The sequence below is a fragment of the Mandrillus leucophaeus genome, unplaced genomic scaffold (assembly GCF_000951045.1).
Source record: "Mandrillus leucophaeus isolate KB7577 unplaced genomic scaffold, Mleu.le_1.0 Scaffold999, whole genome shotgun sequence".
NCBI classification, from domain to species: Eukaryota; Metazoa; Chordata; class Mammalia; order Primates; family Cercopithecidae; genus Mandrillus; species Mandrillus leucophaeus.
This window is the reverse complement of record NW_012110907.1, coordinates 485,791-513,564: the sequence shown is the minus strand read 5'-3', so window position 1 is coordinate 513,564 and position 27,774 is coordinate 485,791. Positions and strand designations below refer to the sequence as shown.

Sequence of the window (27,774 nt, the reverse complement as noted above, 5' to 3'; positions counted from 1 at the left end):
GTCATATACTTATTAGGTCACATACTTCTCTTGATTGAGAAGCTGTATGCTAAATCAAACTAGGTTCACAATGACTTCATGGATAACATCACCTGCAGTACAGCTGGCCAAATACTGTTGGCCAGAATGCCCAGTAGGTTCTCTGAAGACAGAATCAAATGAACACAGTGGAAAACCCAGAGCTTTCTACCATTCTGATTATTTTTAAAATCTTTAGGATCTCAAGCTTCAACAGTGATAGGATGGAGCTTTGAACTGGTAAGAAGATCAGAAGTTAAGTAGTCCTATTTATTTATTTGTTTGTTTGTTTGTTTGTTTGTTTATTTATTTTTTGAGACAGAGTCTCACTGTCGCCCAGGCTGGGATGCAGTGGCGTGATCTTGGCTCACTGCAATCTCCACCTTCCCAGTTCAAGCAATTCTCCTGTGTCAGCCTCCCAAGTAGCTGGGACTACAGGCAGTAATCCTAGTTTCTAAATTAGATGTCTAGCCTTAGACAAATGAATTTTGGGGAAATGTCAGAATACTGAGTAACAGCAATGCAAAACAAAAGAAATGCGTCCTTAAAAAGGTAAGCAAGTTGATCGTTGACCATTCAATAACAGACTTAAAACCTCAAAACAAGGAAGCAACATATATAAAAGAAAATAAATAGCATAACATACTAATACGTTTTTGTTGAAATCAAAGAAAACAACCTAGTTCAAAAGAATGTACCTTAGTCTTGCCTATTACACAAGTACTTTCCTACTACGCTTGTTATGACATCAATACCATAAAGCCCTTACCTCTGATCCATAACCTCTCCTGCAAGGCAGAAATAAATAAATCAGTATTAAACATCTTAGACTTTCATATTAAATAAAATGACAGATAAGGGCTTTTAAAAAAACGTCTGAGTAAAACTGAAAAGATAATTTCTACTAAACACTATCTCAGTGGAAAATATATTTTGTGGCATTATCAAAACAGGAAGATCATGGTTTCATGCCTGAATTACTAAACTAATGATCAGCCCAGAGCCTCATTCCATATGAGCAACAAAACATGCAAAATCTATTTTATTTCAATAGTGCATCATGACAAAATGTGACTCTCTTATGATCAGTTGGGCTAAAAAAATATTATACATGATCTCTGTTGTACACAAGTATTGATACATATACTAATCCTTAGGGGAAGAGATATGTTTTATACATGAAGAATGTAATAAACATAGGATGAAAATTATGTCTATGATTGAATATATTCTTCCAAATGATTGTATGATATTTTCTCTATGTCAATTTAATTCTAAAACTAATACAAACTCTTGACTGTCCTTTCAGGGTCATTTATAATGTTAGAAATTAAATGAAGAGGTTTTTAGAGATTTAATAGCCAAATATTCAACATTACATAAAGATTTATAAGGTTCACACATCACAAGATGGTGAAACATTTGACTATACTTGAGGGGAAAAAAGAATATAGAGTTTTCAAAGCTGAATGTTACTAATAATGAAAATGTTCTACTTGTTATTTATTAAGCAGTTAATCTAAAGTGTTAAACTGATGCTGTCAACCATGTTATGTAGAATTAATCAGTGTAATGAAGAATTATTACAAAGAAGCACATGCATAACTTGCTAAAATCCAACAAAACGATCTCTGTAGAATTTTTTTTTTTAAATTTTGAGGCCTTCACAAAGTAATTCTACTGATCAGAAAGCATCTTATATGGTTGATGCATTGTATATTGAAACTGTTTGTAAAATAGTAAACACAATGCTTACTAAAGCTTCTCAATTTATTCTTTAAAATGGTTCTGCAGTGAACTTTGTAGAGTGCTTACATGGTTCTGCCAATATTTATAACACTGATAATCCTTCCAGCGCCTTTAGAATTGTAGACATTTTCAACTTCTACCAAATTTATATTTTTTAGAAATAATTCAGGTAGAGGAAGTTCATATTTAGGTTTTAATAGTGACAATTGAGTCATATACCTTATAAAATATCCAACCAAAGCCAGGCTTTAGTTTTTAGCATATTTCTTCTGACTCCTTTTATTAGTAATGTTTTCCATCAATGTGGAAAATAAAATATCAATAGATAAACTATAACTAAATGTTAATGTTTCCATTAACATTTTTGTTGCCTTTTATTTGGTTATTTGTATTGCTTGTCTTGGCTCAAAGGCAGAAAGTTACTTGAAAGAGGTACATAACAGAACCACTACTTACTTTATCTGTGTGCTTTCAAAACATGGCTATTGACACTTACAAAGCCAGTTTATATAATATTGATGCACCTTTTCATGCAATTCATAATCAATTGTATTATTTATTTTATATCATTTATATGTATCACTGTTTACTTTTAACAATAAGGAAAAATGTATGGTCATCTTTCTGAAGTCTTTATTTAAAAGGTATCTAATAATTTCTTATGCATATTACTAAATTAAATTCTTATGCATTAAATTCTTATGCATATTACTAAGGTCATAATAAATATTAAGAAAAAAAGTGTTATTTTTCTACTGTCTGGTTCTCAGGTTGTAAGCAGTTAGCGTTTGAGAGGAGGAAGAATATTTATGCTTGTGCAGTCAAATAATACTAAAATGTCTCATATAGAAGATATTTTAACTGACTTTTATAATGTTTCATAATGACATTAGTACTCTCCAAATACAATGTGTCAGAAAAAGATTAGATTAAGTATAAAACATGGGTATCTATGTTTCAATTAAAAAGTATAGAGTAATAATAAAACTTTCAGATTATGCAGATAGTAAAATGTTATAGTAAAAGGCAATGTAACAATTTAATCAGGCTGTAAGTATCTACACAAAAATGTTTGGATTTCTTATACTTATTTTGTTACTATTTATAGATTTATCAAGAAACTATAAATTTTACATTTGCAAAAAGCTGGTAGATATTAGCTTAGAAAAGACACACTCACATTAAAGGCTTAACAATTGTGAATAATACCTTGTCAGAGTCCGCCAAATAGCACAAGTTCTCATGCATATGACCAGCTGCCAACAAAAACTGCAACTGAAGTTTTTCAGTGAAAGAAAGAAAAAAATCATGTTCAAGAACTCCAAGAAAGTAATTACTCTTGATTTGGATGAAAAAAATTTGAAGCAGATGGGCTATAAAAATAATTAGATTTACAGATTGTTTTCTGTCTGATCTTGTTAATTAGGAATGCCAGGTCAAATTATTGAAGAAATATGAGGGATGAAGAAAACCTCTGAAATATTGCATAGCAGGGTTCTCAACCTATATTCATATACTTCCAATAGTAATTATTAGGTATGAGTTTTGCCTGTATCTCAGAATTGTACCCTTCTCTGAGCAAACTTACATCTTCTAAAATCTTAAAACTCCAGAGTAAAACAAATACTTATACGTGCATTCAAAATGTGAACTTCCAGTAAATAAAAGGTATTCCATGTGTTTCATGGGAAAAACAAAGTAATTACTTGTTGGTCACATATTATACATTATATGCTAATATTGAAAGTATAAGTTTACTTAGGAAGGAAGAGAGAGAGTACTCAGCTTAAGTGATGCTGTTCAAATTTAACAGTTGGAGCTCTGAGAACTATTACTACAACTACAGAAATCTCTTCCCAAAGTATAAAGTTTTACCTTCTTTGTTTAAAACAAAGAGCAGACACCTATGTTAAAAAAGTGATAGTTCATCAAATATCATTTCTCTTGATTTTTCTATTTAAGCTTTTTATATTTCATTTCGTAAACTGAAGATTGTACTTTCTTTAAAAAGAAATCTTATGAAAAAATTTAAATTAAGGAGATGATTAATAATGTGAACAAGCAAAATTAAATAGCACTTTAAAAATCTGTTGGAACAATGAAATGCCTTACAAAAGTCAACAACTCAAGATTTATTTTCATTATAAAGAAGGGAAGGGAAAGCACAATGAGAAATAAAGGGAATAAGACAGCAATTGAAAAAGTATAAGATTTATCAAATCCATAAGCATACTACTAAGATAAAAGCAAGTCAGAGTAAAAGATGTTCTCATCAGAAAACAGATGACTACATGTTATAGCACCTGAGATTTATTTTGAAATACCTTGTATCTGTCATCTCCTACAATCTAGGTACACTGTATTTTACTTTGGTAGTATTTCTTCTTACCAAATACATAGGCTTCAAGAAAAAACAGAACCTATGATATCGCTTTTAACTTATTTGTAACAGTCTGCTTTTTTCTTGGAACATTCAGATAAAACTACGTTCAAACACTAAATGTAAATGTTACTGCATCCACATGATAGACATGCCTTTGGTTTAAGTTGGGTATCTAACTTTCATGCCCACATATTCCCACTAAGAAAGAGATTAAAATTACTTACTTTTCAAATAAATGTAGAACAAATTATGCTACTTTGTAGTTTAAAAATTAAGGTAAATCTATTATATGAGTTAGTAGTGATGATGTTAATATCTTTTTAAATTAAAAATGAGAAAAAACTGCATTTCATTGAATTTGGGGTAAAATAATAGAATCTTCTTTGAAGTTCAAATTTGATGTTCAACTTGAAGACTGTGATCAACAAAGGGTTTGCCCAACTAAAATAAGAAAAGTAACATTACAGTGAAGTAGATTGACTGTGAGATTGCTTTTCAGTTTCCTCGACAATATTGTTCAAATTCTCCTTGTTTGGTTCCGATGTGATTTCCATATTTGTTACTTCTGAAGGGCACATAGTTTGAAGTTCTGAAACATTTGTGCGTAGATAGTTTTTCTCTATTTGACTGTACATGTTAGCTACTGATTTTTCAAGTTCTGCTAAGTTTTTAACATGTTTGAGGATGCCTTTTGGTTCTCTCCGAGGGTCTGTTTTACACACTGTTGTTGCTGATAGCTGTGTCATAGAGGACTTAATTTCCTCGGCAGGCATCATATTGGTCGTGCATTTAACACCTGTTATACAGACACACTCTGTGGACAGAAACGAAGCTGAAGGAGGTGGGGGGCAAGGAATAGAAGGAGGTGGTGGAGGAAGAGTTGGAAATGGAGGTAGAAGTGGTGGAGTTGGGGGACCAGAAGTTGAAATGGAAAGTGGAAAAAATGTAGAAGGAGGAAGAGGAAGAGGGATAGAAGGAGGAGAGGGAGGAGGACAAAAAAGAGAAAAAGGAGAAATGTCAGGAGGAGGAGCAAGAGGAGCAGGAGCAGGAGGAGGAGAAGGAGGAGAAATAGGAGGAGGAGGAGGGGGACAGGCAGAAGGAGAGACGTTTGGTGGATGGGCAAAATTTTCAAAAATATTTCTTTCAGTTTCAACAGTTAACATACAAATAGGTGTCTCTCTCCTAGAGAGTGAAGAATTTAAAACACAAGGCCTTGAAGGAGAAAGTTCCAAGGAACACTCAGCAGGAGAAGTGATGACATTAGGTTCTGATTTGAGTTCCACAGTTCTTGAAACAGTTGGCAAAGTGGAGAATGAGAAGTGAGGCCTGGGAAAGCAAAATGAAGAGTCTGAAGAGAGAGATTTCAACTGTTCTGTTCCTTTTATAATCAGTGTTTCACCTTGCCTTATTTCCTCTTTCTTTGTCAAATTTGCCTCTTCAGTTGTAAGCAATGGATTGCTGCTACCTCTTTTGTTTGTACAGATTCCAGTGTTTTCATTTTCAGCTTTCTGCCTGGTGCCTTGCCACTGCTGCAGATCTATGATCTCTGGTCTATTTGGAACTTTCCTCATCAGCCTCCTGGGTAAGCTGACTGACTGACTCCACAGCCTCTGTATCTTTTCTCTTGGGCCCCTCAGAGACTTACTCTTGGCTTGTATTTTGGGTAAAAATGGGTCTACAAAATCTGTTCTCAGGGAAATGTCTGAATTTGTTGATACTTGACTTATGTTTTCCTGATAAAGGGGATTATGGGCACTTAAGGCATCCTCATCAGATAGAAATGTGAATGTTCTTGCAGACTTCGGTTTGTTGCTCTTAAGTGATCCGTCTACATGAGCTGCCTTGTGAGCCTCAATAGTATTGGAAGAAAAGGGCATCACAACTTGTTGATGTTTGCTGTCTTCTGAGACTGAGTGATTTCCCCTGCTTTGTTGAAAATGGTAGAGAAGGAAAAGACTTGAAAGAAAAGAAGATAATGAAATGTGAGGAAACAAGTTGTGACACAGCTTTCATGAGAAAGATGTTTTTATGGCTCTCATTACTATTAAATACTTAGAAACATCAAAGGCCAAACAACACTAACCTAAGCAAGACATTATTTTAAGTCCCTGGTCTCAGAAAGGCAGGGAAGAAAAATCTTAGAGTTGTGAGTAGAATGAGAAATGTAAATGAAAAAAAAAATAAGTACTCATCTCTAGATTATTTTGGAAGAGTATTTTTTGTTTTTGTTTTTCTCAGTTAGTGTGATACAGCAAAGCATCCATGTCCACACATAACAGTCCCCTTATGCACAAATCACACTTCTTCCCATTGCAGAGTACCATTAAAGCTACCAACTTCGTATCTTTACCTTGCCTGAGGATGCTCAGGGCTGCCTGTTATGCATAGAAGATCCTTAGCTGTATCTGATTCAGTACCTGTCCCTTTTCTCTCATGTCAGTACTTCTGTCCTAGAGCCAAAAGTAATCTCCTCTCTGAGCCAACATGTGGAATATCCTGTTCTTCAAATTAAGAGAATGGAAATCACCAAGGACAGATGGGAGTTTGTCTCACAGAGTTCAAAAATCACAGTTGAGAAACTGAATGTGCACTAAAAATGTGGCACAGTTTTTCTTCTGCTTAAATTTTTTGCTTAATTAGTTTTAAAACCTTATACATAATACCAAACAGAAAAATTTGTTTTAAAACGTAAATAGTACCAATCAGAAAAGGTGTTGTCAGTAATTTCTTAGACTGATCTGGATCAAATTTTAATTAAAGCTCACCTTAACAAAAAGATTGATGCTAAAAAAAAAAAATCACTTTGATATCACTGAAAGGCTTACTTATGCATGGAAACTGAATCATAGGTAGCTGTGAGTCATAAATAAAGTTGTATACATCAAAGATCACAAATTAAATGGCTCTAAGGAAAGCATCTGGACCCTTCTCCCAGGAATGTTGGCTGATAGGTGGTTCTGAATAGTCTCTCATTAGGTTTTACTCTCCAAGCCAAAACAGAATAACATTTATTTTAGTTACTGTTTAATATTTACCCACTTAGCAGGAATGAAATAAAAAAGATATATTCTGAATAGAAATTAAATAGCCATATTGAAAAATTAGGGTGATAGGAAACAAAATAATAAAGCCACAGTTGTTAATGTGTCTTTTGGCAAAGCTACAAACTGTAAGAAACAATTCACACAGGTAGACCTGGAGCATCAAGCCTACTTGAACAACAAAGAAAATGCAGACAATTTGAACTAAATGAGAGCAAACACTTTTACTCTTCGAATCTTGAAAAGTATTTTTCAAATATGGCACGAACAACTGGGCTTGATATCATATACTAGTTGTTTTTATATGCATTTGTTCTTGGTTTCATTTCTCTTGGAAAAACACCCAAAGGATATAACAATATCACATCAGTTTGACTAAAATAAATATATAAATAGATTTCTATTTATAGATTTGTAAATTTTAGGTTCTTAAAATTTAAGAATTTTTAAAAACTAATTTTAAAAAATTTAAAAAAAGGAGAATTTTGAAACTCCTTTCAGTAGGCACAGGTACTATCACAGGGAACACAGTTTTAAGCTCATGCCATCAAAAGGAAATTGGGTGTGGAAGACAAAGCTTTTCTTTTAAAAGTAAGCGAGTCTGTGGCAAAAGGTGAAGATCATTGTATTTACAGTACAACAGCATTTTAATCTATTCTATTGTATCTATTTTCTAATGCTCTTCTATTAAAGTGATATTGTTTACTTACTTATGCCTATGTATCCACAGGTGAGAAACAGAAAACATGTGATAGAAAAAAAGAAGTTTTAACTATAGTTAATTTAAAACAATTCTGAAAATACGAGCAGGAACTTGCTTTAAATAATTAGTATGTATATCAAAAAAATAAAAGGCATGTTTTTATACTTTGTTATTATTCATAAGAATGACATTTAATAATATATTAGATGAAATCAAATGACATTATTTGAATTTCTTTTCACAGAAAATTATATCTAATAAAATCTGTTTACTACATATAGGTAAAATTCACTTCTATTAAACCCGGATGATGCCAATCCAAAAACAAAAATTTTAAATGAGAGTTTAAAAATCGCTTCTATGTCCTAACTCTGTAAAACTGGTTAATGCACGCTGACTTTTAAAGTAGATAAATTTTGTTTTGAAGAAAGTAAATATACAACTACTATAAAGACAATTACAAGGTAATTATAGAATTCATATGAAGTTATTACTTTGTGAAGTATTTTTTTCCAAAATGATCTTTGATTTTGTTATTTTTAAAATAAATAATTGATAATAATTCATTTGAAGCGAATTCATTTTCTAGTAACTTATGCTTAGAATTCCTGTAAAAAGTTATTGGATAGGTTAAACATTTCCTAAAGATACGATAATTACATATGTAGAACTTAAGCTATTTCAATGAATACATATATTACAATTGCAAAATCTAGTGAGTCTACTACAATTGTTCAAGTAAAAATAATCTTAGGTGTTGCTATTTGAAAATTACTACCATCAAATTATACTGATTCCAGATGATGTTATAGTATACCTGTTCTTATTAATTTAAAATGAATATATAATTCATTAATGTCACATATAAACACACTTAACTTTATACATAGTACTTTTTTTAGCTTCTAAAGATCTTTGCTTGAGAGAGGTCATTAACATAATCAAATAGAATCAAATCATATTGGCTCAATTCCTACATTCACCAATAATTACAAAAGAAACAATCAGTTTTCAACTTACGAAAAAAGTGAAAGTATATATCTAAAGCATGAACCCTGTATTATGTTGTTATTTTGGAAACAGAATCATGCTTTAACCTATTATAAATTTAGATTATGTGATAAAATAATAGCATTAAGATCAATTTTAACATTCACGACTATCCTAAACAAAACCTTGTATAACATTATTGATATGGTAAGTAACCTCAATACATTTGTTTAAAACCAGTTTTTCCATTACCAGGTCAATTTCATGATTTTTGAGACTTGTTTTATTCCTACTAGTAACTGCTACGAATGTCACATGTAAGAACATGTTATAGTCCTTCTACTCCACCAAATACCAGTTAATAAAAGGTTTTCTGGATTTAATTGTCATATTCAAAATTGTACAATATTCTTGGTTGTTTTACATATCATGTCCAAAAGTAGTTATTCTCGAATTTTTAAAATACTGACAAACTGAACATCACCATAAGGAATCCAATTATGAGGGTAGCATCATTATACAAGCAGCTGTAAGGTCTTTTAACAGTTACCAGTGTCTTTCAAAAATGTATGATTTTTAAATTGACTACAAATTTCAAATCGTGCAGGAGAAATGTTCAGTAATCACAGCAGTCTGACAGTAATATAGTGAAAAAAGTATTTTCTAAGTAGTTCGGAATTTAATACAGAAATTCTTTATTTTCATGAGATTTTAATTTCTATATCATGTAACGTCCTAAAAGTAGTTTCTTAGAAAATACTATGATTTTAAACCATAGAATTTGGTTTTGATTACCAAATAGGGATCGGTTTGGATACCTAATTGGGATTACTATTTTATGATTGTGCTTTATTTCTCTCATCTCCTATGCAAAAATATATTTTCAGAATTTATATATTTATACATATATATACATACGTACTATAGATATGTAAAAATGCATGACCCTGAGGATTGAGATATTAAATATTATACTCAAGCTATAAATCTGCAATTGTCTCCTGAAGTTGAATTCTACTTTTCTCTTAGCTTTCTTTAATTTCTTGTTTGGTTTTGGCTATTATTTTTCAAACTAACTTTTCTTAGATTCTCGTCTTAACAAATTTTCTCTTTAAAATACCAGAATAAAATAGTCCATGTAGGCATTTCCACATCAGACTGAAATTAAATACTCACCACACAACATTCAGTAAAACCCAACTACTTCTCAGAGTTCCTGAACGGTCTACTTACATTGAGCTGTCTCCAAGTTCTTCATAGAGATGCGCACCTGGTGGAGGCGGCGGCGGCGGCGGGGGCGCTGCCACTGGTGCAGGGGCCGGCGCTGCTGGTTTAGCCGCGGGTAACGCGGCCTGAATTCGTGCAGTCTTTGTGCACTCAGCTTGACGTCTTGGGTAAAATAAAGATGGCTTGTAAAACTCAGTTTAGAAATCATAATGCTTATCAATAAGCTACCTTTTAATAATGGGGTCCAGTTATCAGAGGAACCCACTAAAATTCTTTTACACAAACAATTCCATTTATACACTGATATAATTACATCCCCACAGGGTATCATTTGCATATAATCCCTGCTTTGTTCTTGAAAATAGTTATCTCTTGAATAAGGGGTAGAATTCAGCAGACATATTTACAAATTAAATTAAATGATAATATTAAAAAGAGAAAGCAAAATGTTTATTAAAATGGGATGGATAATTGGTAGTTGTCTAATGAATCTGTTTCATAAGATGAGGCATATTAAAGATAGATAATTTTTATTTATTATTTGTCTAAATTATTTTATTTGAAATGATTTGAAACATTTTTGACGTTATTTCACAGAGGCTGTACACACATGTACAAGGGAAATTTGGTTAGCTTGTATATCCTTTAAGATTCCTAGTAGTGCCCAGGCCGGGCACCGTGGCTCATGCCTGTAATCCCAGCACTTTGGGAGGCCGAGGCGGATGGATCACTTAAGGTCAGGAGTTTGAGACCAGCCTGACTAACATGGAGAAATCCCATCTCTACTAAAAATACAAAATTAGCTGGGTGTGGTGGCACGTGCTTGTAATCCCAGCTACTCGGGAGGCTGAGGCAGGAGAATCGCTTCAACCCGGGAGGCAGAGGTTGCAGTCACCCGAGATCGCACCATTGCACTCCAGACTGGGCAACAAGAGCAAAAACACCGTCGACATGATAAGATATAAGATAAGATAAGATAAGATGTGAGATAAAATATAAAATAAAATAAAATAAAATAAAATAAAATAAAATAAAATAAAATAAATAAAGATTCCTAGGAATGCCTGTGAGTCTCATGTTACAGCTACACTGCTGTTTTTGGATTTCCTGGACACCGATTAATTTTTTCCTCAAAACCAAGATGTTACAGGATGGAAGCTATAGGCAAACTACCTTTTTCACATTTACGCAAGTTATATCCAATTGTCTAAAATCAGCTCTATTCTATATATATATCAAACCAAAAAATAAACTATTATAAATGCAAAACAAAGGAATAATATGTGGTTCCGAGCAGGCTGACTTGATTGATAAAATCTCGGGTTTCTCTTTTCCTATTACATGAAAACGATGTGTAAAATGTTAATTATACTTACACTTTAAACCTGTTTGGGAAAGCAATGAGTAAGAAAAATAGAAAGCTGCATTAGAAAGATTGCATTAATAACATTTTAACATCTGATTTGTTCTAAATAATGAAAAATTTATAGGTTAAATTCATAATGACAGAGTTAATGACAGACTAAGAAAACTAAGCATATCAATTCGAAAGGTGAAAATAGTATTATTATCATTAGAGTTATTAAAGCCATTAAAATATCCATTACAGAAAAATAAAGAAATGAACTACATGGAATAAGAAAACTGGATTGAAATGTAAATATGAGAATTTCAACTCTAGTAGAAAAATGGAATATTAAAGATGACCTGATTTTTATAATTGGCTTCTTGGTCTACCCTGCTTGAAGAATACTACAGGAATGGAGTCAGGTAGCAAGCCCCGGTTATACTCTTGGCTTCACTTTGAAGCTGAAGCTAGAATTGGAAGGTCCTACTCTTGGGTAATAAATTTATGACAGTTTTTACATATTTGCTTTTTAGTTTCCATTCATAGAAAAGTTCAAAGGCATATCATTATATAAAAGAATAGCTGTTCATTCTTACCTTATTTGCAAGCAAATATCAAGGCACAATTGTTAGGCTTTAAGTATTAGATTTTTACTTTGCTATGTAGGCAGAGAAAAACTCATTTTGTTTAATTATGTTAATCTATAAAAAGCAGTAATGTAAATAAATTCATATGGTATTGAGCTGATTATCAAACTAAAGGATAATTAAATAATGCATCTATAAATTATTTAAATATTAAACATCTTAAGTTTTTGTTACATTTCAGATGACCATGTATACCATCCAGAGTGCTTCAGTTTTGATCACTGCATAGTGTGCCAAATATAAGAATTTTTCTCACTGATTTTATTGCTAGCAGGATATAATAAAGCTCCTTTGGAAAACAGTTAAGTGTAAAAGGATAACTGGTAAGACGGAATGGATTTAACATGATAATTAATAATGGGCTGATGGCTTAAAAATTTAAAATAATTTGTTCAGTATTAATTTTGTTCATTAGCTTTAGATTTAGCATATCAATTGATTGGTTAAGGATACATTAAGCTCCAGTATATCAACCCTAATTCTATATTTGCAACTTCACATTGCTTTTGTGGTAAGAAATATTTCTGTAGTTTCAGGTTGGAATTACTTGAAAAGTCATGACCTGCTTGCAAAATATTAAAGGGATGGAATCATGCGGCAAGCCCTAGTTATACTCTTGGCCTCACTAAGAAACCGAAGCTAGAATTGGAAGGTCCCACTTCTGGGTAATAAATTCATGATACTTGTTTTCATATTTGCTTTTTAGTTTCCATTCATAGCAAAGTTCATGCAGAGCATACTTTTGAATTTCAGATTGGAATTACTTTACCTTACTCAATTCACAAGAAAATTTTAAGTATTTGAGAACAAAGATGACAGTTTAAGAATACATAAGGACTATTGGCTGGGCGCAGTGGCTCACACCTGTAATCCCAGCACTTTGGGAGGCCGAGGTGGGCGGATCACGAGGTTAGGAGTTGGAGACCAGCCTGACCAACATGGTGAAACCCCATCTCTACTAAAAATACAAAAAGTAGCCGGGTATGGTGGCGCATGCCTGTAATCCCAGCAACTTGGAAGGCTGACACAGGAGAATTGCTTGAACCTGGGAGGCGGAGGTTGCAGTGAGCTGAGATCACACCACTGCACTCCAGCTAGGCAACAGAGACAGAACAGGAAAAAAAAAAAAAAAAGTAAAGAATACATAAAGACTATTTTAGTATTTCCTCTGTAGGTAGTTTAAATGATGAATAGCAGTTCTACCATTATTTCTTATTGTTTATTACATAAAGTAATTTACATGATTTATTATTCCTGTCTGCTATTTTTTTTTTTTTTTTTTTTGTGGCACACTCAGGGCTACTTCTCTTCTTAATCAGCTCCCCAGTTTTTTCAAGTCATTGTCAATAGAAATATACTTAAAATGTGTGGCTCTCTATCACAAAGCTTCCCCAGACCTAGTGTCAGACAAAGAATATATTACTAACCTACTTCAAATATGGATGTTTAACTTAGTGATAATTACTTGACTACTGTAGATAAGTTAAATACAATTTTAAAATATGGATATTGTCAATGGATTCACTTGACTGCAGGAACCAGAAAAATTAAGAGCCTGCACAGCCAGAACATGATGTCAAATATTACACTAAAAACTCTGGCAAAGCACCCAGGAAGGAAGAGGCCACATCGAAAATTACATCTTATATGCTATGATTTTATAATGCTTTTGCCAACACTGTGATCATTTGCACAAAGGCAAATTTAACAGTTTGGATAAAAAGCTATCATGACAATGTCACGAGTTTATTGACCTTCCTTTGGAGCTGGGCAGAGTGGGTATCTGCATGTGACATTCCATTGCTTTTATCCCAGGATACCTGTTACCTTCTCTCCCGAGTTGGCTCTTAAACAAAAGAAGAGCATAAACAAAGCCACAGGAACTAAGGTGATATTTCTATTGAAAGAGACCATGTTAGACTCACAAGAATATTGGGCCATCAGTGAAAAATGTACTGGGAGTTTGGACTGTTTTCCTTTTGAAGAAAATCATTTGGTACAAGACAGATAAAGCAATCTCAGAGTAGTTGCAGCATCAGTATTTTACAATGCAAAGCCATGTTACCAGAGATGGTTTTCTGCAATGACTTCTGAGGAACTATCCATGTTTACCATCCTAGAATACTTACTGTCTGTAGCTGACCAAAACCACCAAGATGGCAGGAATGCAGCAGAGGATGATGATGAAGGCCAGAGCCAACAAGGCCCCTTCTGTGTATCCTAGACTCTCTCCTCTCTTTTTAATGCTGGTCACTGCCTCTGGAGTCCGGATCTCCAGAATGCGTCCTCCTTCCCCATAATACGGCTGAAAGTCTTTATTGATATCAAGCAGTTTGCCATCCAAAAATCTTTATTGTTAAATAAATAGTAAAATTAATGATGCTAGCAGAGAAAGAGTATTTTAAAAACAAAATCTCTTTTGGTAAGATCTTTTACAATTTTCTCTAATTGAAACACAAGCTGAGTCAGAAGTCTCATGAATAATAAGAAAAGCATATATAAAAAGCATGAGCAATAAAGAAGAGTAATTACACATCTGTATATAAATATCAAAAATACTTAAAAACACAGCTCTTACTTGATATGCTTATAGACTTAAAAAATCTAATTATCAGTATCATTAAGCTTAATGTTACTGTGTCAAAATAATTTAACCAGATTTTAGATGGAATAAAGTATAATATCCTAAATTATATACCATAGTTTAACATTATATTTATGCATTTCATTATTTGGGTCCTTAGAATAAGCCTGTAAAGATTGAACATTACAATACTGATTTATTGCAGGCCAAAAAGCTATACAGTTATAAAAACAAATCTGAGGCACCAAACTAAGTTTTCAAACTCAAATTCTGTATTTGTTTGCCGTAATGCCATCTTAAATGTAAACATTCTCAAGTTTCAAACCAAAACAATGTTTTATGGTCAAAGGGTGAAGACATTTAAAAGGCCTTTCTGCCTAGGAAAAAAAGACTAAATAAATGATGCAGGTAGTATATCGGTGTTGTAAGAATGACAGGAAGTGGTAGTCAATGTACTTCCTTCCTCTAAATAATGCAATTCCAACAATCTTGCATTGTTGAAGAGAATCAAGGAATAATTGTTCCTAATCTTATGAGATTGAAAAAATTTGTTATGTATTTAATGTCATAATTAGCAGGTTATTTTTTTTTTTAAACAATTCCGTGGGAACTTCTGAACAGTCGCTTATAAGCTCTACATATTGATGCAACAATTGTGTTTTTAATACAATTAAATAGACCATAAAGGTCAAACGTCTTATTATAGAACACTGGCAAACAAAAATAGTTCAAGAAAAACATAATTAATCATAGTCCCATGATCTACAGACAGTTATAATCACTGCTAACATCTTGGTATATTTAAGTCTAATCTTTTTTTTTTGGAAGGGTGGTATTAAATATTTTATATACTTGATTATGCTGCATATATAAAGTGCTTATGTTGAAAAATACAGAAAACACAAAAAAAGCAAAAGAAAAAATTAAAATGGCCCTAAATTTCACTATCAAAATATAATCAATGCCATGCTTATACACTTTTTCAGTCTATTTTATGCCCTTTTGAAGCTTTTAATTTTAATATTCTGAGTGACCACACTGATTTTAAATCCCGTTAACACACTGTTCATTGCTTAAAAATGTAAGTGCCTGGTATCACATATGAATTCCATCATATATGGAACTCATAAACTAATTCATATCACACATGTGGCAATTAGAATGCTTTTTTGCTTTTTTTTTTTTTAAAACAGATACGCTTTTATAGATTAAAAACGTACTTTTTATAGCAATTTTCCAAGCTCACTGTTACACGTTAAAATAAAAACTTAGCCATTTTTATGATTACTAGAAATAGAATAGTGAAACTTTTTGTTTGAATTATTAATCAGATAAAGGAAGAGATTCTAAATGAAGCGTAGATCAAGAATTGCTTCACAGGAACTATATTATTAAAACTAGGAAGAATCAGATCCAGAAGAGGATCATTAATTTAAGGAAAGAATATAACCCCTAAAATGTGGAGTTCAGTTGACAGATCAAAATTCTGTTGGATTCCTGGATTTCATATCCAAACTCACTAAAGTAAGATTTGTTAGTCTTTTACACTACAATAGCCCTATTACTTAGATACCTAGTTTTACTTATCAGTGTGATGTCATAAGCAATTTTTTTAGTAGAAGAATGGATCACTTTTGAATCCACACCTGATCTACACTATCTTTCGTCCACTTTGTGTATTTAAAACAACTTGCCTGGGTAAAAATTCTTGAATCATAACATTATCCCTTATAAAACAGTGAATTTGGTTCCCTTGCCTTTTGTCATTTTATCATGCAAATGACATATACAGGGCTTACTTAATTTTTGTTCCTTTATGAGTAAGATATTTTTATATCTGTTTCCGTGATTTTTAAACATATTCAGATACTATTCAAAGAAACATGGCTACCTTTTCATTGATTTTTGCCTGTAATATAATAAACTCTTTAATTCTTTTCTTGATTTTTTGCTTCTGTTATACATACTACAATTTTAACCTCAGAAATAACATTATCAGGTTGTATTTTAATTGTCCTATAAATATATTTTGATCTCTTTGATTATTTATATCTTTTTTCCTTTTTCTTAATATCGCATAAGCTTTCAACGGATACACTTCATGTTGCCAATTTAATTTTCACATGTCTTCTCATTTCAGGAAAGGTTGAATCCAGGTGTTCAGTTGATTTTAGAAGATAAAATTTAATTTATAAATTCGGCACAGTAAGATATTAACAGCAATAATAACAAAAATAGAACAATTATAGACCTATAGTGTAATAAAAGTTATACAAATGTGGTTTCTCTCTGTCTCTGTCAATATCTTATTGTGTTATACCAGAGGTAACTGAAACTGAAGAAAGCAAAATCACAGAAGAGGGTCAACTACCATACTCCAGTTGGACTGAGGGGAAGGCACTTGATTAAAGACTGCCACCATGTAGGAAAGAGTCAATTCTCACAAGAGAAGGTGGAGTTCTTTTACCAGAAACAGGAGAAAGATTCAGACTGTGTAAAACACACACACTATTTCACCAATCCATACCATTCTGTTTTCTACTAAATATGTTAAACTGTTTTCCAATGGTTTCTGTAGGAGAAAACTTCCAGAGTTATATATTCTCCCTCTGGGTCATTAGGTTATTTCCTGATTTTCCATATTTATTTTGTTTTTTAGCATTTATTGCTGATCCCATTTTTCCACTGCTTACTTATCTTAAAAAATAGATAGATCTGTCCAAATCCAGCATCAACAGAAACGCGTTTTTATTCCTGTCATTTTTATCTCAGTGTATTCAGTTACTGTATGCAAACCTTTTGTAATTCTAAGGGCAAGGTATACAGGTCCCTTCCCAGGATGTAGCCAACATGAATTGATTACTGCTATGTTATCCTGAGATGAGATAAGTTGCTAAACCAATGTCATGTCTTATTATTTTCTCAAGCACATGCAAACATGTATTTCTTCCTCCATTGATGGATATGGGGCTAATGTTGTGTTACTCAGCATACAATATATAATCAATAGTCCACCCTGCATGTCACCTTCATGACTGATTACCTTGATGATGCTGATTTTGATACTGCAATGTACATATGAATGTAGAAATAAGTAAAGGAGGAGCAGGAGATTGTACTCCATACAGTAGAGGGGCAACTGCCTATTTGCTTTGTAGGTACACAATTTAGGCTTACAGAGTGGGCAATGGTTAACATATCTACCCACATTCATTGCACTGCGTAAGATTGTTCTGCTTAATCAAGAACATTGTGGTTAGATCATCAACTATTTTCTTTTCACAGTTCCATAACTGTTTAACTAGATTCTAATAATTAGTATTCCATTGATTTGGATTTTCAGTGTTTTGAATTTTTACTTTTTTTTTTTTTTTTTTTACTTAGAACATGGAAAGATGCTTTATCAGAGTTTGGTAATCAGATACTGTTTAAGGTCTAAGTGTGTTTTTAAACACTGTGGTTCTAAAGGCAGTGTATAGAGTCTAGAGTCTTTTTCTGCCTTCTCCATCTTTCTCTTACTATTTGGACATACTGTTTTTAAATAGGCTGGATATAAGACAGATACACAAACTAAAATGTATTTGCTTATTTTTAAATTTTAATTAAACTATATTTTAAAGTAATATGTTCTGTTTTGTGTAGAATGCAGAAAACCACAAGAGAATATGGCTATTAACAGCAACAACAAAATGACAAAAAATGCCAGGTAATACTAAAATCATAAATTTCCTTGAGCTGAATTCAAAATGTGAGCAAAAAACCCCCCAAATTCTACTGAGTGACAATTAGGATAATTTCAAGGTGAGATGAGACCATACATTGTTTCACCTTTGGCAGAACAGGTTAAAAGTGGCTGCCATAGGCTGGACACGGTGGCTCATGCCTGTAATCTCAACACATTGGGAGGCTGAGGTGGTAGGATTACTTGAGCTCAGGAGTTTGACAACCGCCTGGGCAATAAAGTGAGACCATGTCTCTACAAAACAAAGCAAAACAGCTAAAATTGTAGTAAATAAGGTTAGAATTATAGACACCCACAAACACAAGGGGAGTCTCCACTCATTCAAAAACTTGTTTGCATAGATTTCTGTAAGATAGATTGGGGGACAAGGCAGGACACAGGAGAATATTCCTTCATGGTGTAAGAATAGGAAAAAAATCAGCTAAGGCTGGTGCACAGACAGAAATCCTTATGCAATTCCCCAGACCTTTATGTCACATGAAACAAGGACCGTAAGTATTATAGGGAGGAGGAGTAAGTGTGCCCATCCCTGGTGCTCAGGCAAAGGTCTACTGCTTCTGGAAAAGAGGTATAAGCAAAAATCCCCTACCCCTGGGAGAGGAGCAGGAAGTCCTCTTAGGCCTAAGATCCTGCACCACTACAAAATAGAGGTCTACTGTGGATTGAGAAGGGGCAGAAAATTCTCTTGCACCCAAGATCCTGGTAAATGTGAAGCAGAGGATGGCTGCCATGATGCCATAAGAAAGAGGGGGAAAAAATCTTGAGAAAGCCCACGCCAGGGCTTACACATGCAGGCTGTACAAGGAGAACAGAGGAAGCCCTATTCCATGCTCCACCTCTTCCTTATAAGAGTGGAACGCAGCAACAAGGAGGAGCAGTCTAACCTTTTGGGACAGATCAGAATGTGGACAGAAACCTCTTCTGTGGCACAAGCATGTAGAGAACACTGAGAGCTGAGGACTGAGTAAGAAGACTGAGAAAACCCTACAGCATGCAGTCTCTATTCTAAGAATGAATTGATACCATTCCACCAATAGAAGAATTGGAAGCTTTTGGCACAGTGGAAGTAACAATTGCAACAGTAAAATCCAAATAATTCCTGAATAGCTTTACTCAACAGAGTAAATGCCTGTAATGTCCATTTACAGGCGTAAACTCTATTTACCTCACTCCTTACTGTTCTTCCATACCATGTCTGGCATTCAACCAAGTAGGACACAAAAAGGCTACAAAATATAAAACAATCATTTTCAAGAAATGAAGTAACAGAGCCAGATAGAGATAACCCAGATATTGGAACTATCAGACAGGAACTTTGATTCCAATACATTACAGAATAGCAGAAAGCACAAATATGCCTGATGCGATGGAGAAACTCAGTAGAGTGGTGGAAATAAGAAATAACCTAATAGAAATTCTAGAAATATCTTTCTGAAAAGATAACAAGATGAAGAATTTCTTCAGTGTGCTCATCAATAGGCTAACACAGATGAATCAGTGAATTTAAAAATAGGGCAGTAAATATTATTCACACTAAAATACAAAGAAAAAACTGTGTGTGTATATGTGTGGGGGAGCGGAGCAGAGTCAGAACAGAAAAAAAGTTATGAGAAAAAGCAAATTATAATTGGAATCCCAGAAAAGGAATAAAGGGAAATGGGCATAAGAAACATTAGAAAAAATGTCTGAGAATATTCCAGAAATAAAAAAGCAAAAAACTCAAAATAAAACCAACCAAAAATGCAGCTCCAAAGAGTTGAGAACTACAAGGATAAAAAAGCAGGATAAGAGTAATATATAATTATTGCAGAAATCTAAGCAATTTAGGTAACCAAAAATAAAAAAATAAAATACCAATAAGCTTGCCAAACAAGTTATTAACATGTCACTAAAAGTCATTCCAGTCCTCTCTATGCATTTATGAGCTTTGTTATTTTTGATTGCAAAATCTTTTTTTCAAATCAAAGTAAGTTCCCAGGACCAATTGTTATTATTATGATTTCTAATCCTTTGACCTGAGAACTCCAATATCCTCAGAAGTTTAGATTTTAAGATGAAAGGAAATTGAGAGAATACTTCCATTGACCTGAACAGGCATCTTAAGGTTCTAGTACATTTATTCAGTGTTAAAAACTAAATAACCAATAACTCTCACAACTACAGAATAGATACTAATACTTAGTCATTATCAACCTTGGAACACACACACTATACACACACACACACACATATATGTATGTGTATACAATTTTATTATAAAATCTTTCAAGAAACAATTCTAGAGTTTCGAATAGACCGGTGACTCTAAGCTTATTGTAATACTTCAAGGTGAAGACTGCTAAGGCAAAATTTTCATATTTCATAGCTATTCTATCTTTTCTTCAATATAAAAATTTATTTTATGATTTATATATATTCTCCGTTTTTTCCTTGCCTGCTGGCTATGATAGTTATTTTATTGAATTTAGATGTTTACTGTCCATAATATAATTTGGGTTTGGAAAAACTTATTTAGAATTAAAGGTGTTGATCTTGTATTTCATGGTGTCAGTTGAAACCCAAGTGGCTTTTTTCCCCCAAATATTTAATCACTAGGAGGCTTGCTAGTTAAATTCGAATTCTAATCACCATTATTTTACTCTTTAAAGTTAGCCCAAATATAATACATATTTTTATATTCAGGTAAAAACACGCTAAACTCAATCAATCATGAAATTTAAAAACAAAACTAATGTATGCAAAAACCAGAGAATGCAGGTAGATTCACATAAAAAAGAAATGTGTTAATTTTCTGACAATTAATGGAAAGAATATATGAATTACTTTGAAAGTTTATCCCTAAATCAACTTTTTAAATTAATAAAACTTACAAAAAATTGGCTTGGTAGATCTAAATGTTGCTTCATTTTGGTGGTGAGTATAAAATCAGAATGAGAGCTATTACTTCATTCATCTATATTTCCTCCACAATTAGTGTCCTCTTTTGTACATGGCCCATATATCCGTTAAAAATGAATTGATGAGGCCGGGCGCAGTGGCTCACGCCTGTAATCCCAGCACTTTGGGAGGCCGAGGCGGGCGAATCACGAGGTCAGATGATCGAGATCATCCTGGCTAACATGGTGAAACCCTGTCTCTACTAAAAATACAAAAAAATTAGCTGGGCATGGTGGTGGGTGCCTGTAGTCCCAGCTAGTCGGGAGGCTGAGGCAGGAGAATGGCGTGAACCCGGGAGGCGGAGCTTGCAGTGAGCTGAGATCGTGCCACTGCACTCCAGACTGGGCGACAGAGTGAGACTCTGTCTCAAAAAAAAAAAAAAAAAAAAAAAAAAAAAATTGATGAGTAACATATTAAATAACTGTTTTTTTAAAAAAATTGGCTGATATTAAATCGTTTATTATTGCCAAAATAGAAGTGATGAAATTTTGTTGATGAACACATTTAAAATAAAACTAAATTTAGAATTTATTAATTTTAATAAAAATTGAATAAATAGGTATTTACAAAATAAATAAATCTACATACACATAATACAGATCTATTTGTAAATGTGTATATGGATATATTTATATGCTGTTTAAAAAGTATAGACAAAGAAAAACTAAATTATGATGTTTCACATATAGAGTTTGGCATGACTGTATATACAGGCACATATAAGCTATTATGATTGTATATCAATATATATTTTTAACTAAAAATGTTTCATTTAGATAGAATTTCATTCCAAGACCCTGTTGGACACTAGGTGTCACTAGAGTAAAGAAAAATCCTTTAACGATTTTTTTTTTTAAGTATTCAAGTGTGCTCGAATAACATCCAAAGAAAGTAAGTAGCAGGATTTTGTTTAAGATTGTGCATTTTATTTATTTTTAGGATTTATAACTCAAATATTTAAGTTCATGCTAGGATAAATTTCACATACAGCATTAACTTAAATGGGAATGATTATCCCACCTGCTCTCCACCTCTAAGTTAAAGAAAAAAACAGATACTGGTTTTTGCTGATTTAGTAGACCTGTAAGAAAGCTGGATTTCTTCTTAAAATGCAAGCAGATGAAAATCATTACAGAAAAACTGCCCCTTTAAGAATCTGTGCTTTCCTCACAAATAGCCAGGGCCCTTGAGCAAGAGTGCAGAGCTGGCAGCAGGTGATTTCAAGGAACTGTTCCTTGTTCATAAGTACAACAGGTCATCTGATGCCTATAAAGAAAATGGGCCCTCTGAAGTCACTGTAGCCCACACCTAGACCTGAAAACTTTTAGGCATGAGAACCCTAGGTATTGTTTCAGTTTCCTTGCTTACACTTCACTTTCAACAACTATTTGGTGGGTTTTAAACGTTAAGTATTTATAGCCTCAAATCAGAAGCATCTATGGTTGCTATTGTAACCAAAGAGCTGTTACAGATAACACAAAACACTTACTTAAAAAGCTCATTTCTATCGATGGCTCTGTTGGTTTGGGGGTCGATTGCATAGACAGTCAAGTCACATTTGGTGTAGTCTTCTAGGGAAAAGGCATCTCCATGTCGGCGAGCACCAATGGACTCCACTACAACCTTGGCACCAGGAATTTGTTCCTGAACATAGCGATCCAAGATCCTATAAATCAAGCAAAGTACAAACATGACAGTCCAATGGGCTTTCTGGGGAAAAAAAATTACTCTCAACTTGAAAAGACATTTAGTAAATGAAAAATGATGACAGCCTGGTTTTTGTTAATGTTTACTGAACATAAACCCTTGAAAAACATTCTCTATATTTTTTCAGCATTTAGCTCCCAATGATGCTAGAAGCTGAATAAGGTAGAAAAGGTCACCAACCATGTCCTATTTAACTTTAGGCTTTTTGAATTTATGATACCATTTGAGCTTTTACATGGCTCATGGGAAATGCCAAATATGCTGTACAAATAAAGCTGTCTATACTTTATAGGAGACATGGGGTCTTAGAACCCTTGACTTCACATGGTTGGTGTCATAAATTACATCTCCCACTAGAGTCTGTGACACATGACACGAAGCTATATGCTAAGACGCAGGACTAGGATGCCTGTTTTCCCAAAGGTATAAAAATCCTTGCAGAATCACAGCAATGGGAGAATGTGGAGATATTTTGCAATGGAAGGATAACCACGTTAAGATAAAAATATGGCATGCAAATCTCAGACACTATTTAGGTGAATAAAAACAACATATACTATCTTGTATAAATTACTGATATTCAATTTAAAAAGCAGAGACAATGTTAACCAATAAATAATTTTCCCATCGCATTACTGGATTTTAATTGAAAGTATGAATTATTACCATTTCACAAATGTCCCATTCCTTATTAAAAACTTTATATTATTAATCCAAGTATATAAACATTAAGAACATATAATTCAATATTTATAGATGTTTAAATTTAAATAACTTAATTTTAATTACTATATATGATAAACATTCTAAAATTTATAGACTCTATGCTCTTTTTTGAGTCTATACTTGGAGGTTTTTTTGGGGGAGAAGGGCAATATATTCTCAAATTCTTTTATACATCAGAAAATAACTTTTGCTTCTAATGCCACAATTGTCATATTTCTTGCTCTATTGAAAGTATATTGCCTTAAGAGTCTTTCATGTGCTTGGTTTGTCCTTGTTACTAGAATGATGAGGTTATAAACTTTGGAGGAAATGGCTCTACCAGTGCATGCCAGGAGACACTACCAATAACAGTGAAATGTTGGTTTGTTTGCTTGTTTTTAAATGTTTGTAACCCAGCACTGTTGAAATCTGTCTTATTGAAGATTCCTGTCACCACACCACGCCCACTGGTCTCTCAGCTTTGCAATTTCTTTTCTGATGATATTCTTGAAGTAGACTAAAGAAAAGATGATGTGGGAAAAAGGAGGAGGAACAAATTCACTTGGCAAATACCAGTTAATAGTTGAATGCCTGTAATTCCAGTTACTTGGGAGATGAGGCAGAAGAATCGCTTGAAGCTGGGAGGCAGAGGTTGCAGTGACTCCAGCCTGGGCAACAGAGCAAGATTCTATCTCAAAAAAAAAACAAAACTGGAAACCTGAAGATAATGGATGTACTCAGAGACATAGACTAGTCTAACATCATTTGGACTGTGCTTTTCGGATTTTTTTTCCTGAGAGATTTATGCCATTTAACAAAAATAAGGGGCCTCGGCGTCAAACCATATTATACTCTTGACATTTTGTAGGAGGCACAAACAATAATGATATAATATTGAGGAGCATAGAGGTTTGGCTTCAGTTTTAATTTCCTTTGCTTATCAATTGCATAACCTTAGACAAGTAATCTTAAGCTCTCAAAGTCTCAGGTTTTTTTGTTTGTTTGTTTGTTGAGATGGAATCTCATTCTGTCACCCAGGCTGGAGTGCAATGGGGCAATCTCGCCTAACTGCAGCCTCCACCTCCTGGGTTCACGGGATCCTCATGTTTCACGCCTGGATTATAGGCAGGCACCACCACACCTGGCTAATTTTTGTGTTTTTTAGTAGAGACAGTGTTTCACCATGTTGGTCAGGCTGGTCTCAAATTCCTGACCTCAAGTGATCTGCCCACCTCGGCCTTTCAAAGTGCTGGGATTACAGGTGTGAGTATCACATCTGGCCATCTCTGTTTCCTTAAATAGAAAACGAGGAAATAATGTACCACATGGGGTTGAATGTGCATTCAATGAAATAAAGCTTTTACACAGTTCCTAGCACACAGTAATAAAAATAAAATGAATATTATTTTTATTAATTTGACTTAAATATTTCCATTAATAAGCTTCTTCTTTGTCTCAAATTCATTCAAGGCCTTTAACTAATTTGTGGAATTAATAGGAAAGTATATTTTTCACTAGTATAATCAGTTCACAAATCAAAACACAAACAGGAGTACATAGTTAAATACAATGCAATAGGTGGCTGTCCCAATACTTTGGTCTAACAATTTATGCCTTCTCCAGTGCATTTTGGCATTGATTTGACATTTTCCAAGGAAATCCTTCATATATGCATAGATTAATTTTGTGCCATCCTACAGTGAAGAAACAGATCTATTGTGCTTGGGTTCTTTTCTATTTTTCAGTGCAATACTGCAGACTCATGTCACTAAAAAAATTAGATGTGGAGAGGGAGGGGGGAGGGATTGCATTGGGAGTTATACCTGATGTAAATGACGAGTTGATGGGTGCTGACGAGTTGATGGGTGCAGCACAGCAACATGGCACAAGTATACATATGTAACAAACCTGTATGTTGTGCACATGTACCCTAGAACTTAAAGTATAATAATAATAAAAAAAAAAAAAAAGAAGAAAGAAAATGTGGCACATATACACCATGGAATACTATGCAGCCATAAAAAAGAATGAGTTCACGTCCTTTGCAGGGACATGGATGAAGCTGGAAACCATCATTCTGAGCAAACTATAGCAAGGACAGAAAACCAAACACTGCATGTTTTCCCTCATAGGTGGGAATTGAACATAAGAACACTTGGACACAGGATAGGGAACATCACACACTGGGGCCTGTTGTGGGGGGGGGGACAGGGGAGGGATAGCATTAGGAGATATACCTAATGTAAATGATGAGTTAATGGGTGCAGCACACCAACATGGCACATGTATACATATGTAACAAACCTGCACGTTGTGCATATATATAAAAAAATTAGATGTGAAATAAAATATAACTGTACTAATATCTTCATGGTAGCAGGGAACAATGAAAAAAAATCTAAAAACAAATTATGTCATTTAAAACATGAAATAATGTCTTCACCTTGAGCACTTTTTTGTTAAACTTTTAAAGATCTTTTGGGATAAAGTCTATCTTATGATAAAAAGAGATACAGCCTAATCTTAACTACTTCTGTATCTTTTTCTTATAAATTTATGTAAAACTAAATTTAATACCTTTTAAATGAGAACACATTTTGTAAAAATCCATCTTTTCACTTATAGTCTATATCTATATACTAAATATTTTCTATATCTATATTCATTACCTACATGTACATAGATTTCCTTACATATATACCTATACTCCCCCACACACAAAGAAAAAGATATTTGCAATGATGTTTATGTAACCCGTAATATTTGTATCATACACACACATATCAAGAAAGATGTCTACAGTGATGTTTATATAATGTTAATAAGGCTTAGAGCTGGATGTTATGATTTTGAGTTTACCTTTTATAACTTTCTTCTTCATATATTATATTGCTTAAATTTCTTTATAATGGGAATAAAAGAACAATAGAGTTATATTTTAAAAAATATATTTAACTCCCTATTTCCTCTCTAACTTCGTGGTAAAATTCTTCATATAAATCTATATTTTCTAGTTTAAAAATGTAAAAAATTAAATTGGATTCAGGGCTGTGTCATAAAATTATAGCAAAACTCAGGCAAGTGTTAAATAGGAAAATTTTCATTTATTCATTCCTTCAAAAGATGTTTATTGAATGCCTATCCTGGGCCAGATGCCTTTCCACACACGTGGAATATATCAGTGAACAAAACACGATCTTTTGATGTACAAAAATCCACTCAAAATGGATTAAAAGCTTAAACATAAGACATGAAACTGTAAAACTACTAGTAGAAAATATTGGGAAAAGACTTCGGGACATTGGTGTGGGCAAAGATTTTGTAAGACTCCAAAGAAATATGAATTTTCCAATGAAAGCAAAAATAGGCAAATGGGATTACATTAGGCAGAAAAGCTTTTACACAGAAAATGAAACAATTGACAAAGTGAAGAGACAACCTACAGAATAAGAGAAAATATTTGCAAACTATCTAATCAACAAGAGATTAATAAACAGAACACATAAGGAACTCAACAGATAAAGACCAAATAATCCAATTTAAAAATGGGCCAAAGCCATCAGAGAAATGCAAACCAAAACCACAATGAGATACCATCTCACACCAGTTAGAATGGCAATCATTAAAAAGTCAGGAAACAACAGGTGCTGGAGAGGATGTGGAGAAGTAGGAACACTTTTACACTGTCAGTGGGATTGTAAACTGTTATGGGATTGCCATAACAGTATGGCAATTCCTCAAGGATCTAGAACTAGAAATATCATATGACCCAGTCTTCCCATTACTGGGTATATACCCAAAGGATTATAAATCATGCTGCTATAAACAGACATGCACATGTATGTTCATTGTGGCACTATTCACAATAGCGAAGACTTGGAATCAACCCAAATGTCCACAGTGACAGACTGGATTAAGAAAATGTGGCACATATACACCATGGAATACTATGCAGCCATAAAAAAGGATGAGTTAATGTCCTTTGTAGGGACA

At 33.4% G+C, this 27,774-nt stretch overlaps 1 protein-coding gene across 1 annotated transcript in view; it reads right to left on the bottom strand.

Annotated features, from left to right (window-relative positions):
* Positions 1 to 27,774, bottom strand: part of PCDH15 (protocadherin-related 15) — a gene marked incomplete at its 5' end in the record, with an annotated part of 518,346 nt that overhangs the window by 8,502 nt on the left and 482,070 nt on the right. The window contains 5 exons of the mRNA XM_011971273.1: positions 7,902 to 7,907; positions 10,118 to 10,273; positions 11,488 to 11,496; positions 14,236 to 14,454; positions 22,859 to 23,035. Of these exons, the coding sequence (XP_011826663.1) occupies positions 7,902 to 7,907; positions 10,118 to 10,273; positions 11,488 to 11,496; positions 14,236 to 14,454; positions 22,859 to 23,035 (567 nt within the window). The remainder of the gene's footprint in view (positions 1 to 7,901; positions 7,908 to 10,117; positions 10,274 to 11,487; positions 11,497 to 14,235; positions 14,455 to 22,858; positions 23,036 to 27,774) is intronic.